Raw genomic sequence first — 15,012 nt, 5'->3', positions numbered from 1 at the left:
TTATTTATTTATTCATGAGAGAGAGAGAGAGAGGGGCAGAGACACAGGCAGAGGGAGAAGCAGGCTCCCCACAGGGAGCCCCATGCGGGACTCGATCTCGGGACTCCAGGATCACGCCCTGGGCCCACAGCAGACGCTCAACTGCTGAGCCACCCAAGTGTCCCAGTTTATATCCTCTTAAAGGGCCCCACTGATGTGGGCCTTGGAGATAAGACATGGACCCAAGTGACACAATCCTTCCAATTCCTCTGCAGAAACCCCACCATTCCTGGGAAGTACCACTGGGCTGCTGGCTTCATTAAATCACATAATTTACCTAAATTGGGGGATGCTTTCTGAAAGACAAGTGTTCTAGAGTTGTCTCCCCTTATCCCCCTTCTGGTACTTACTAGGTTACTGGTTTTTCATAAAAGGATATACTTAGGAGCAGCCAGATGGAAGAGATGCACCGGGGAGTGTAAGGGGGAAGGAAGGACACGGAGCTTCCAGGCTCTGAGCATGCGGCCCTCCCCAGCTGTCTGCTCACCAACCCACAAGCCGCTGTCCCCACACCTCTGCTCACCAAACTGGAAGGTCTGTTCTGTAGTCCATGAAGTTTGTCTTGGAGTATTAAATATGAGGCACAAAGTACTAAATGTCATTGGTCAAATACACCAAACTATCAAGTAAAACCCACTGTAGTTGCATATGGATTAAAGAGCTTTAATCAAAAAGTGACACCACAAATGAATTTTCTACAGCAGTCTTAGATAATACAACTCCTAGTTACAACACGGAGAGATCCAAATCCAATGCTCATATAAAGGGGCTATACATACTGTCTCTTACAACGTTTTATACAAGTAAAAGTGCATTAAATCACTTGGAATATTTACTCCATTCTTCCTCTTAAAGCTGAAGGAAATTCAACATGCAGGAGGAAAGCCTAATCAGAATGAATCCTCCCGAAGCAAGTCCAGGCTGAGTGCTGGCCCCACAGCTACACCTACAGCTGCTGGGGGATGTGGGTGGGGCAGAGGGAGACCAGCTCCGGGGCTGGAGAGGCCACAGCAGAGTGGGATGGGGCTCCCACCACAGGGTCACAGCTGTTGTGGGCAAGCCCTGAACCACCCGATTTGGGGATTCTCCTGGAACAGCTGGAAAAGCTACCTCTTGCCAAAATTATAGAACAGAAGGAATTCCTGTCTTGTGTCCCCACGAGATAAATGCAAAATAACATTCTAAGCAGAGGAAAGCCATCTGCGGGGAGGAGCCACGGGAGGAGGTAGGTAACCGGACAATGGGTTGCTCAGGTGGCAGAGAGCCTAGCTGGGGTGACGGGGATGTTGCCCTTCCCTGGTACTTCTAGGTCTGTGGAAATGTAGTACTTTAGCTCTGCAAATCCTTGTTTGCCTGTGAGATAAAGTTTATATATTTTAACCCTAAGCATTTCTGAGAAACAACTTTACATCATTGGATAACTGAAAATAAGTTTGGGAGCTCCAGTTATTAACTCAGCTTTTTATTTAACCAGTGCAACTTCTATCAAATGGAATCAATTAACAGTCTGTCTTTGGATTCCATACTGCGGATTATCCAAAATAATAAAGCAAGTTGTCACCAGTCCCTACCAGAGCCACCTGCATGCTGTCCAGCACTGTAACCAGCTGGGGGCTGTCTGGAGGCCGTATCTGAATGCAGTGTCATCTTAAATATGCAGGGGGAGGGCGAGGGGGGCAGGTGGTAGCTCCACATACAAGGCAGACCACTTCCCAGGTTTTGGTCAAGGGTTGGGGAGGGACAGCTGCTGCTTCCTCTGAGTGGAGCAGACTGTCCTTAACCATAGCAGACGTGTGATTAGCATTTGCTCAGTCTTCTACCAGAATTAAGAGGGAAGCAAATGAAACACCACCACTGCTTCAGAGGGAAGCAGAGACCACAGAATGCTAGTGAAATTAAAAAAGGGAAAGGAATTCTAATCTTAGAAATAATTTCCACCCGATGCTCTGATTTGCCTTTAGGAACACCAGTTAAATGGATTTTTATAATACAGAGACATGTTTATAATAGTGAAGAACTTTAGCTATAAAAAATAGTTTAAAATGGTTTACCAGCAACCTATCCATGACAAGTACATTCATTAAAAAGGCAATTGAGTGTATTTGGTACTAAGGATCTTTTTTTTTATATATTTGCTAGTTTTTTTCAGTAAAATGAGATACTGCCAGAAAGTTGCATATTCATTAATCCACACTGGCCCCAGAGTACCTTAAAGATGTACACATCCCAAGTTCTGGGTGGTTTGAGAAACAAGGTGAAATAATGTTTTCTGGAGAGGAAGGGTTAAAAAGCCTCTTCTATCTCATCTGAACCCAAACATGCTAACAGGGAAGGGGAATTTTGGAAAGCCACCCCAGTGAGTTGGCTCTCTGGCACAAGCAGGTGGGTCTGCTGGGCACCGCTTCAAAGGGCCTCATCACCACAGGATGGGTCAGGTGCCTCTTCTCTGACAGATGCTAATGGCTTCAGCTCTAAGGCTAACACAGAGGACTCAGGTGCAGAGGGGTGCTGGCCAGAGCTGGAATTTTAGCAGCACTGTGGAAATGTGGGTAGTGCCGGGACCCTTCCGTTTGGTGAGCACAATGACACAGGATCAGCCACCTCCTCAAGTTCAGATCAGTCTGTCGGGAAGGGGGCCTTAAGTCTTGTAAACAATGTTTGGACGCTTGTACAAAATACTGCAGTTACAGTGATTAAAAACCCACCCAGACTGGTGTGTCAGTGTTCTTTTCACAGAAAAAGTGTCATTGCATGGAGCTCCGCCTGTCGGTACTTCCATCTAGGACCATGGGATCCGAGGGTTGGAGATGGATGGCCGGATGCTGCCCTTGGGAGCTGGCTTGGACCCAAACCAAGACATCTGTTTGAAACAGAAAGGCTCCTGAGATGAGCATCAGGATTAGGTGCAGCGGAAGCTGAAGGCAACCCCCTCCCCATCCTGGAGCCGCCCCTGTGGCCCTTGACGCCCTACGAGGCCTGCCATGAGTTCCGAGGCCTGCCGTGAGTTCCGTGGTGCAGACGCTGGTTGTGGGAACCAGCCTGCAGGGCCTGGAGCCCATTCTGACTATGTGAAGGGAACCAGAGAAAACAGAGTAGTGGAAGAACAAGGTACGGGAATGCAGGTAATTCTGCTTTAACAATTTCTTTTTGTTCTATTACTTCGGCAGGTACTTTCTGAATCTTTTATTTATTTATTTAATTTATTTTTTAAAAAGATTTTATTTATTTATTCATGAGAGAGAGAGAGAGAGAGAGGCAGAGACACAGGCAGAGGGAGAAGCAGGCTCCACACAGGGAGCCCGACGTGGGACTCGATCCCAGGTCCCCAGGACCACACCCTGGACTGAAGGTGGTGCTAAACCGCTGAGCCACCCGGGCTGCCCTGAATATTTTATTTTTTTAAAGGTCTGGATGGGGGACCAGACCTGGAGCTGCAGATGTTAGCACTATCAGTGAAAATGCCTTGGAAGACATGAAGCCTGTTGATGGAGCCCACAGCACAGCTGTGTGTGCATAAGGCACGTCCTCAGTACGTACCACTGGGAAAGAGTTCACCGTGGACGCCGCCAAGGCAGCTGTGGGCCAGCTTCCCCGCCACTGCCGCTGCTGGGCTTGCGAACGACAGTTTCTAAGCGCCAGACGCCAGGCCGGAGACCTACCTTATACTCCAGGGTTTCTTTGAGCATGTTCTCTTCCTCTTGCGAGAAGTTCAGCAACACAGACACAGCTTTTATAAGGTGAAAAGCCTGTAAGAAAGTAAGTTTTGCTGCCATGGGCCTTGGTGGTGGCGGAGGGGGTGGTCGGAGGTCTAAATGGCAGCGCTTCCTGGGTCTGCTCCCAACTGGAGGGCAAAGTTGGGCTTCCTCAGGTCTGACAACAATGACCCGTTTTCCTCCCTCCATCTCTTCCTCCGGGAACTGGAAGATTCCCAGGACATCCACAGCAGCTCCCCTGCTCTTCAGCAGGATGGAGGAATGCGGGGCAGGTTCAGCACCCAGCCCACACGGCCTCCCAGGAGCCAATCCCCTTCTCAGTCCCCCTGTTTGCTGCAATGAGGTCAGTGCCAGCTGGAGAAATGACCAAGTACCCACCCTGGCAGTCAGATCAGACCATGTGAGAGGAAGACAGACATGGACTTGGTGGGAAGCCAGGAGAGGCTGGGACGAATGAGCCAAGCCCTCAGTACCCAAAAGGCAACTCACAAGCCCTTTACCTCAGATTCTCGACAGGACATGAATTTCAGAACCACGTGTTTCAGGTATTCAAAATTGATCTCGCGGGCATCAGTCAGGTCAGTGTTATTTGTGACAGAAGGAGCCATGTTTGGCATCTCAGGGCCAGGCTTCTCCCGGACTTCAAAGAGCTCATTGTCGGGTCTGATTTTCTGAAAGCCAAATGGAAAGATGCTACGTTGAACCCCTCGTGACAGGTCTGAAAATCTCCTGGGAGAGTCAGCTGGCCCCACCTGTGACCCCCACTGCTCCTTCACGCGCCCTGCACACAGTAGCAGGAGGGAGCCTCGCCCAGGAAGGAAGAAGGCTCAGCCCCTGGGGGGGAGGGGCTCTGAGAGGAAGGACAGAAATCATCTGGGGGAGTTCGGGCATTTCCTTCACCCGTATCAGGACACGTCTGGGGCAGTGAGCACCCCCAAAAGGGCAGAGGCGCTGCTCTCCTATGTCGGGGCATGGCACTCTGCTGTTCACCTGAGGTGCACACCTCAATGACTTCTCAGGGCACAGACGGGCTTAGAGAAGGATGGCAGTGCCCAAAGTCACAAAGCTACTTTTCAGAGGCATGTTCAAACTGGCAGAGCCATTGTCCCACCAGCTAACATCTGGCTTTCCAGAAACCTCTTGCAATCATCCGAGGTGGGGGCATGGGGCGAGCATCACCAGGCAGCAAGGGACCCCAGGAAGACCAGAGAGCCAGCGAGGGCACAGGCTGCAGGGACCAGAGGGGCACTTACCAGTTCCTTCTGGAGAGTCTTTTTGAGTTCCAGCATTCTCTGCTGCATCTGCTTTATGGTCTGAGACAAAGCCCCATCCCAGCAAAAAGCCACTCATTAAATGCACATCTCACCATCTTTAAGGTACAAAGGACGACAGAGCAGACAGCCACCCCCTTGGAGCCCCATGCACCTGTTCTAAGGCCCTGCCTTGTCTCTTGAAAGGCTTGTGTCGTCACACCTGTGTGCCTGGGGCTCTTCCCCTTTCTGGCTGCTTTGCTTGCACATGCTCTCCAAGCCCCACAAAGGCCACTGTCACACACCACCTGTGGAGCGCTCAGGCCCCAGGGCTGCCCCAGCCTACCCACTCAGGACTGCTTCTGGTGCTCGCTTCTGTTAGGAGCGCAGCTGGAAACACCTCCGTACAGTCCACTTTGTCCTTCAGAATTCTGCTTATGTGCCCGGATCCCACCACTGCTCTCCTAAGACATCAGCATTTTTAATGAATGTGTAAAAGATCATGGTTTTTCTGTCCTTATCTATTTTTAAATTTTTCTTTATTTTAGTGAATTTAATTGGTATTGAGCCATAGTGTGATTTATTCTATACCCTAGTAATCATTAGAAAGACTAACCTCTGCTTTCCCAATGAAAGCACGTACTGTATAATCAGCAATAATGGAAAAAAATGTTAAACGTTTCTCCAAAGTCTCACAACTGTAACATATCAAAATTAGTTTTTCCTGTGGACTTCCTGTCCATGTCCCCAATCCTGCATCAAGTTGCTAGAATTTTGAATAGGGTTTTAATTTATCAGAATTTTCACACCTTTCCACAGTTATTTTTTTTTAAGATTTTTATTTTATTTATTTATTCATAGAGACACACAGAGAGAGAGAGAGAGAGAGAGAGAGGGAGGGAGAGAGGCAGAGACACAGGCAGAGGGAGAAGCAGGCTCCATGCAGGGAGCCCGATGTGGGATTCGATCGCGGGTCTCCAGGATCATGCCCTAGGCTGCAGGCGGCGCTAAACCGCTGTGCCACCGGGGCTGCCTTTTTTTTTTTTTTTTTTTTTTAGAGTAAGCTGTATATCCAATGTGATGCTTACACTCAAGACTCCGAGATCAAGAGTGGCAGGCTCCACTGATAGGGCCTGCAAGTGCCCCTTGATTTTAACTTTTATTTTTATTTTTAAATTTTATTTATTTATTTATGAGAGATATATATAGAGAGAGGCAGAGACACAGGCAGAGGGAGAAGCAGGCTCCATGCAGGGAGCCCGATGTGGGACTGGATCCCGGGACTCCAGGATCAGGTCCTGCTGAAGAAGGGCTAACTGCTGAGTCACCCGGGCTGCCCTGATTTTAACTTTTAATGTGACAGTAATTCCAGGGAATGCTCCCTGTCTTAAAACGGGACTGAGCCTCCCTTTTCTTTTCTTTCTTTTTTTTTTTTTAAGATTTTATTTATTTATTCATGAGAGACAGAGAGAATGGCAGAGACACAGGCAGAGGGAGAAGCAGGCTCCATGCAGGGAGCCCGACTTGGGACTCGATCCCGGGTCTCCAGGATCACGCCCCGGGCCAAAGGCAGGCGCTAAACCACTGAGCCACCCAGGGATCCCCGTGAGCCTCCCTTTTCAAAGTGGCAATCAGCTTTGCTTTCTCCCGAGGTATGTCCACAGTTTCTCCCCAGAAATGAGATGGATCTGTCAGGGGCCCAGCTCCTGTCAAGCACATTAAATGGCCTCCAAACACACCCTATTTTACAAGTGGTAACGTGTTGTTTCAATCTGTTATTCTCTTGACTGACCATGAGGCTGAACATTTACCCAGAAGTACATTTGCTATTTTATGTTACCTGATTTTCTAGGTTTTTGGCTCACTGATTAATTCGTCTAACAAATACTGATTGAGACTCCACTGTGTGGTGGACAGTGACCTAGAGGCTGGGAAAAGCAATAAGCAAAACAAGAAAAATACCTGCTCTCAGGAGGGAAAAGTGTCAATAACCAAACTTTCAGTATATCAGAAGGTATTAGGAGGCGTGGAGAGAAAGAGGTAGGTCAGGGGACAGGAGGTTCTGAGATGAGGGCTGCCAGTGATAGCACAGAGGCCTCGTTGACAAAAGGATACCATAAAGGAAGTGAGGGAATTGCAGGAAGAATCTTCCAGACAAAAGGCTCAGCAAGTGCAAAGGCCCTGAGTCAGGAGGGTGCTTGGTATTCACAGAAAGGCAAGGCCGATGTGGCTGAGGGGGAGTGCTGCAGGTGACAGGGGGGGCACAGAACAGGGTACCAAGGGGCCAAAACACACAGGGCACCATGTGCCACCGCAAGGACTTGGCTCTTACAGAGAGATGGGAAGTCATCAAAGGGCTGGAACCAAAGGGTGACAGGGAGCCAGTCAGAAGCCCAACACCAGCCTGTAGGGGAGAGACAATGGCAACCCGATCTTGGGTGGCAGCAGTGGTGGGAATAAGGAGCAGCTCATTTGAGGTGTAGTCTGAAGAAACAACTAAAAGGACTGGTTAACGGTGTGGATGATGCTTGTGGAAGAAACAAGGGGGTTGGGCAGCCCCGGTGGCGCAGCAGTTTGGCGCTGCCTGCAGCCTGGGGTGCGATCCTGGAGACCTGGGATCGAGTCCCACATCGGGCTCCCTGAATGGAGCCTGCTTCTCCCTCTGCCTGTGTCTCTGCCCCTCTCTCTCTATGAATAAATAAAGTCTTAAAAAAAAAAAAAAAAGAAACAAGGGGGTTGAGAATGACACCATGATTTTTATTTTTCCCATATCCTGAGCTAAGAAGGGTGGCAGCTGTGCTAGGCATACAGTGAGTCTGAAGTTTGGTTTTGGATGGTGTAAGTTTCAGATGCTTTTTAGACACTGCTGCGGAGGTACAGAGATGATTGAGGGTTCCCAGGGGCTGTGTGGGTTTGCGAGAAGGACATGGACGCTCCCAGCGCAGAGAGAGGAGTCTGAGGGGTGGGCCCTGGGGCACATGGTATTTGTGAGCTTTTCTATATGTATTTATTTTTTCTTTTTAATTTTTAATTTGTCAGAGAAAGATACACACAGAGAGAGAGTGCACATGAGTAGGAGGTAGGGGCAGAGGGAGAAGCAGGCTCCCTGCTGAGTAAGGAGCCTGATGGGGTACTTGATCCCAGGACCCTGGGATCATGGCTGGAGCCAAAAGGAGATGCTCAACTGACTGAGCCACCCAGGTGCCCCTCTGTATATTATATTTCACAGTAAGATTAAATGTGTGTGAAAGAGACAGAGAGAAAGAGCACTTTTCCCTTTTGTTAAAGCTCTGAACAAATACACACCCACAATGACACACTTGAGGCTAGCGTGATGAGCAGCCAACACTTTAACTTGCCAGGACCCCTGGAGACAAGGATCAAATGACACCCCACATGTGCAGGTGCAGAGGCTGGAGGAGAGGTGGAATCATGACATTTACCAGGCCTCTGCCAAGTACCAGAAAGTTGACGGGACAGCTAACAAACACTTTCATTTCACCCCCCAACATGCCCCCCCAGTAAAACCACTTGAAGACTGACATCGCTGGGTTGTTTCACAGCTGTGGAAAGGAAGTAAGAGGTAAGGTCCAACATGACCCACTGGTGACAGCAGAGGTGGGTGTGAACATCTGAACTTGCTGCTGCTTGAGCTCTAACACTCTGGATGTTATCTCACATGGGGGAACGTGTGAAAGGCAGGCAGCGAGGTGGAAATCCAGGAAAAAGGCCTTCGGATAAAGAGGGAAGATCTCCCCCAAGATGTGCCCAAGGGCATCCACAAAACTCTCTTAAGAAGGGACCAAATAGGGATGCCTGGGTGGCTCAGTGGTTGAGCGTCTGCCTTTGGCTCAGGGTGTGATCCCGGGGTTTGCAATTGAGTCCTGCATTGGGCTCCCTGCAGAGACCCTGCTTCTCCCTCTACCTGTGTCTCTGCCTCTCTGTGTGTCTCTCATGAATAAATAAATAAATCTCTCTAAAAAAAAAAAAGAAGGAACCAAACGGTTAAAGGCACAGATACAGGAAGGGTGCAGGGAGATAAACAGCTGAGGCAAAGGGCCCCATCACCTTATTTTTCTCCAGAAGTTGCTGCTCCAAGTCCTGTTTGTCCTTCTGTAGCTGCTCTAGGTCCATGACCCCCACCTCGCCATTCGGGACGCCCTCTGCGGCTGAAAGCTGGAACGTGGGGTCCTGCGTGGCCCTCGAGGTTACCTACAGAATGGCGGCAGCAAGCTGAGCCAGGACAAGGTTGGGGTGACGCTAAGCCATAGGTCTGTGGGGAAGGGGACCAGATTGGTTCTGGAGGTGCAGACTGAGGTACTGGAACAGGCAGCTGGCCGAGAGCCATGCCTCAACCGTGGAGCTCCTGTCCTATGCCTTCCAATGTCATAATCACCTGTCCACACAGCAAGGGTCTGGACACCTGCCTTTGACACGTGGTACCACATCCGATGGGCTCCTCAACACCCACAAGCTCTTACTCGGTTAAGCACCCCACTTTAAAGATGGGGGTGAAAGCACAGGGAATTGACTTGCCCAGCATCCTGGAGGAGCATCAGTGCTTCCCCCTGCATCTTCCTATCGCCTCCTAGTGGCAAACAGCAGTCGGTGGTCAGCCATGTGTCCTGCCACAGCACTTTCCTGCCACCCGCTGCCTCTGCCACAGCACATGCTGCCGCCCCCAACCCAGGCCAGTGGTTCAGATGGGGACTCACGAGAGGCTCGGGCACCGAGCGTGTCAAGCCCTGCTCTGGGCTGGGTAGCCTCAGCTCCTCGTCCCTTGTAGTCCCCCTCAGGCTCTGCAGGGCTTCCAGCTCACTCTGCAGCTGGCGTGTTTGCAACAGGACAGAGTCGTGACCTGGGCCGGGCAGAGGGGAGCATGGTCAGCCCAGTGACTCCACGCCACTTCGGGGCAGGGGTACTGGGTCAGGGCAGGTGAGCAGGCTCCACAGGGGCAGACTCCTTACCTTTCTTCAGTTGGAAGATCTCCTGCTCTTTCTGGAGAATCACTTCAGCCCTTTCCTGCAAAGTCTGCTCTTTCTCGTCTACCACAGCTGTGAGGTTAGCAGCCTTGGACAGAAAGACCAACATGAGAAGGCTGGTGACAGTAACCCCATTTCCCCCAAAAGGAATCTCCAATTTTCCATGACCCAGGGTCCCCATGAATCCCTCCCTGCAGTCCACGGCCTAGAACATCCCCTAAGTTAAGCTCTGCTCCTCTGGACATGCACAGAGCAGGGGCCAGGGCCCGACACAAGAGCAACTGCCCTTGCTGCCCACCTGGCCTATGCTGGGCCTACCGGACATGCGGCTGTTGTGCCCGGCCTTCCAGCAAGCTGCATAACCATGACTTCCAGGTCCCGAGTACCTGCCACACGCCTGACATTTGATACACGTGACCTTGTTACACCTGATGTTTATGTCTCCTGAAAGGTGTAATTATCCTAAAGTCTTTCCAGAGGCAACTGAGACTCACATTTGTTAGGGGACTTACTGAAGGCCTAGAGCCCATTCACTACAAGTCTGGGGCCTGAGGCAGAGTCTTTATGAAAAGGAAGGTGTTCCCCACCCTTCCCGCTGAGAGCTCAGGTGAATTATAGTCTTGCGGGCCTATGGGCAGTGATGGCCCCCTACGGAATTCGAGCCCAGCAGGTACCCGAATAGGGGCTTTTCCCCAGGTGAGCTTTATAACAATAACTGACCATCAAAAATCGCAAAAGCCTTATCCTGTGGGATGAGGTTTATTTATGTATGTATGTATGTATGTATGTATGTCACAGAGAGAGACAGAGAGAGGCAGAGACATAGGCAGAGGGAGAAGCAGGCTCCATGCCGGGAGCCTGATGTGGGACTCGATCCCGGGTCTCCAGGATCGCGACCTGGGCCAAAGGCAGGTGCCAAACCGCTGCGCCACCCAGGGATCCCGAGGATTCTTTATAATACTTTCTCCAACCTTCCTAGAGACATCAGGGGAATCACGCAGTTAATGGCATTCCTGAGACCTCTGTCCACCCCCCTGTCCTGGACACACGGGGAGGTAGGCTGGTCCTACCTGAGGCTGGAACACACCACCCTTGGGCCCACACCTCAGGGTCACATGGGGCCTACCTGTCGCTGGAACTCTTCTCTCTGCTTCCGCACCTCCTCTAGGGCTTGAGCCATTGCAACACTTACAATTTCTCTCTGGCTCCATTCTTCCTACAATCCAGAAGATAGGGAAGAGGGTGGGTCCCAAAACTCATTCCACAGCTTTTTTTAGCTGCATACTACCTGCAGCCTATTAAGGGCCAGACTAGTGTTCTTCCTGCTTTTTGGGGTTCCTGGGCTGCCCTCTTGCTGTTATGTCTTCTGTATCCCTCTGGGAACTGTCCTGGTGGGAAACCCACCGACCTCTATGCAAATGGACACACCAGCCAGTTCTTGGGCTGAGGTTAGGGCATCCAGAACTTGAAGAGAAGAGCTGGTCTAGTGAAATCAACACAAGAAGATTCTCAGGCCCCTGTGAATGGACTAGTGGACTGGAGCAACCCAACTACAGGAAAAATAATAAGGGATGACTGAATTAGAATAGGGCAAAATGCCACAGACTCATCAAAACTATCCATTTTCTTTTTTTTCTTCTTTTTTTTTTTTAAAACTATCCATTTTCTAGGAGAGAAAGGCTCTGAGATGTTAAAGTGCCTGAGGTCCCACAGCTGGTTAGTGGCACAGCAGGTTTCAAGCCACCATCTGAGTTCAGAGCCAAGGCTTTGGATGTTAGACTCTCCCACCTGGATTATTTCTTATGCTGAGCAGGGCTGGCTCTTCAGCCTTCCCCAGAGCACAGGGATTGTCTCCTGAGAAATGCATCAGTCCTCTTCCCTGAGACAGAGGCCGTGCTTACTGCTCAATACTCAGACTTCTCAGGGGCCTTCATTCTGGTCAGGGACGTCTACTGTTTCTGTCTACTATCAGGATTGCCCTATTCTGGGGGTAAGAGCCTCATTATTGCTATTCCCCACTTCCACCCCACAGTTCCACATGGTTCTGGTAGGGCTGCCAATAACAATATGCCAATTTTGTGGTTACAAGGATAAGCATGTAATTCAGACCTAGCTGATCATAGTACTGCAGCCCAGGGCCAAAATGATCTAAGAGGTGGCTCTGTTATCTAAGATGGACCAATCAAAATCCCTTTTTATATCAGAATCCTTTTTTATATAGTGAAACCTAGGGAGAGAAGTCCTCTTTCCTAAGCTGGCATGTTACCAGCTTGGAGGTGCTATGGTGGTATCCTCCTAATTTGTATACCGCAGTCTGCATCATGGAGAAAAAGCAAGGCCAAGTTTGGTAACTGAGAGGGCAAGAAACAGCATGATGCAGGAAGAAGAGACCTGAGTCCCTCACCACTCAGGTTGTAGTTGGACAAGACTTTCTGGTTCTGTGAGCTACTTATCTCCCCTAATGACACCTCCCTTTCCAGTGATACCGGTACAAGTTGGTTAATGGAGGGAGAGGCCAGCCTCCTGACCAGAGGCATTCTGGCTCCTACTGTGGAGTTGTCGGAATTGAACTTCTGTTGAGTCTGTTTCTAGTAAAGACGAGAAAAACAAGTGCCTGAATTCAAGAGTAGAGACCTTGCTTTACCCTAGACAACATCTCTCAACAGGGGAGACTTTGTTGATACAGGAGAAGCACCTCTGAAAAACCCTGGCCTGTGGGTCCAGGTTGAGGGTGGTAGAAGCCTTTTCTGGGGAGAGTGAGAGGAGAGCTCTGACTGCTGATGCCTAAGAGGACGGCAGGCAGACCAAGAGAAAGACAGGAAAGCAGGTCGGGGCAGGAACCAGAGACTCAAAGCACCTCTATGCCAGGAACTGCAGGCAGCACTTTTCATCCAGGGTCACACTTGATCCTCAGGGTAATCCTCTGGAAGTCAAGGGTTAATAGGTTCAGTTTGAAGAAAAAAAAAAAAAAAGGGAAACTAGATTCCCTCAAAAATCAGCCAGTGAGGGGCTTGGCTGGCACACAGAACGGAGTCCACACAGCTGTGAAGTCCGCGCTATTGCCACAGAGCCACAGTCGAGCCTGGACTATGGAATTTGAGGCTGCTTGGCATAGCTCAGGTCTGCTGCAGAAGCCACTGGGCTTCCTAGCTTTCCATACCTGGGAATGACTTTCCTGAGGGAATTCTAAATATATATGCACCCAAAAACAGTGCTTCAAAATACTTGAAGCAACGATTGACAATTAAAGGGAGAAAGAGACAAATCCAGATCACAGTTCCAAGGTTCAGCATGCTGCTCTATGTGACGTAACGAGAATACAAGAGAGAAGAATCAGAACACACTCAGGAGATACAGACAATACTATGACCCCGTATGGCGTACTCTCCCCAGCAGCAGTGTGTGTGGAGATACTTCCCAAGACAGACTATAGGCCGGTCATTAAGACAAGCCTCAATAAGTATCAAAGGACTGAAATCAGTTGGTGTCTTATTGACTGTCATAGTATTAAACTAGAAATCCAAGATATCAAAAAAATTCCCTAAATGTGTGAAAATTAAGCCCACTTCCTAACAGCCTGCATGGGCTGGGTTTTAAGTTACTGCTTATCAGCCCCCCTTTATACCCAGGGCTTTGCCTGCTGTACCTGGGACTCTGCTCCTCAGGCTGGTTCCATATGAACCTTAGCCCACAGGAGGCGCTTGGGGGAGACTGGAAGGCAGGGGACAGAGCCAAAGATGTGCTCCGTCCTCCTCGTTTCCAGATTCTGTGAGCAGTGCTGCTTGGTCCTGGCAGCAGCGACTTCTTCCCAAAGCAGTAGTACATCCATGCGGCAGTTTTTCCCCACACTCGGGGCTGACTTCATTCCCCCAAGACCCCCAAGTGCCCACTGAACAGTGCCTCCCACTCACAGGTCTAAGTATCAGATCTATGGAGCTCTTTGTCTTAATCCCTAAGATTAATAATTCCACCTTCTTTGCTCTGTTCCCTTAGTCGTAGCCATTCCTGCAGGGAATGGCTTCATGAGATCTTCTATCAGTTTCTGCTAAAAACTTTACATAAGAACATAAATTCTCAAATAATTGGTATGGTTCCTTTCTCAGGACTGGACCCAGATGGGCACAGTGCAGGACAGATTTTTGTTTCTTTCTGTGTACATTAGCTGCAATGATCATTGCTCTTCATTCTTCCTTACAACAGCTTTACATCTTTCATGCATCTATCTAGAATCTTCCTTCACCTGAATGATGCTCTCTAGCACTTCCTTTATTTTTTTTTTGTCTAGCACTTCCTTTAGTGCAAATCTGTTGGTGACTAATTCCTGTTTCTGTTTTATTGTTTTTTTTTTTTAAAGATTTATTTATGCATGAGCGACACAGACAGAGAGAGAGAGGCAGAGACATAGGCAGAGGGAGAAGCAGGCTCCATGCAGGGAGCCTGATGTGGGACTCGATCCCGCGTCTCCAGGATCACGCCCTGGGCTGAAGGTAGGCGCTAAACCACTCAGGGATCCCCATGTTTTATTGGTTTTTATAGTTCTACTATCATGCTGTCTCTGGCTATAGATTTTATTTTTTAATTTTTAAAATTTGTTTATTTATTTTAATTTTATTTATTTCAGAGAGACACACACAGAGAGGCAGGGACATAAGGCAGAGGGAGAAACAGACTCCCTCTGGGGAGCCTGATGTGGGACTTGATCCTAGGACCCCGGGATCACAACCTGAGCCAAAGGTAGATGCTCAACCACTGAGCCACCCAGGTGTCCCTCTGGCTATAGATTTTTAAATTTATCCTGGGGGTGCCTGACTGGCTCAGTAGGAAGAGCATGTGATTCTTGATTTTGGGGTTGTAAATTTGAGCCCCACACTGGGGACAGATTACTAAAACAAATAAACCTTTTATAAAAAATATTTTATTCATTTATTCATGAGAGACAGAGAGAGAGAGAGAGAGGCAGAGACACAGGCAGAGGGAGAAGCAGGCTCCAAGCAGGGAGCGCGACATGGGACCCAATCCCGGGACCCC

At 49.4% G+C, this 15,012-nt stretch overlaps 1 protein-coding gene across 8 annotated transcripts in view; it reads right to left on the bottom strand.

Moving 5' to 3' along the window:
* Positions 1 to 681: 681 nt before the first annotated feature.
* Positions 682 to 15,012, bottom strand: part of GOLGA1 (golgin A1) — a 48,872-nt gene continuing 34,541 nt past the window's right edge. For 4 of the 8 annotated variants that reach the window (XM_038549378.1, XM_038549380.1, XM_038549379.1 and 1 more), the window contains exons 16-23: positions 11,111 to 11,200; positions 9,970 to 10,072; positions 9,718 to 9,860; positions 9,071 to 9,214; positions 5,006 to 5,065; positions 4,253 to 4,423; positions 3,699 to 3,785; positions 682 to 2,899 (exon numbers count right to left, since the gene is read on the bottom strand). In XM_038549378.1, coding sequence (XP_038405306.1) covers positions 2,819 to 2,899; positions 3,699 to 3,785; positions 4,253 to 4,423; positions 5,006 to 5,065; positions 9,071 to 9,214; positions 9,718 to 9,860; positions 9,970 to 10,072; positions 11,111 to 11,200 — 879 coding nt within the window. In that variant the 3' untranslated portion in view covers positions 682 to 2,818. The other 4 variants (XR_005365000.1, XM_038549383.1, XM_038549384.1 and 1 more) reach the window with 4 other exon arrangements.

The sequence above is a fragment of the Canis lupus genome, chromosome 9, assembly GCF_011100685.1.
Source record: "Canis lupus familiaris isolate Mischka breed German Shepherd chromosome 9, alternate assembly UU_Cfam_GSD_1.0, whole genome shotgun sequence".
In the NCBI taxonomy this organism is placed as follows: domain Eukaryota; kingdom Metazoa; phylum Chordata; class Mammalia; order Carnivora; family Canidae; genus Canis; species Canis lupus.
This window is presented reverse-complemented; position numbering and strand designations above follow the sequence as displayed.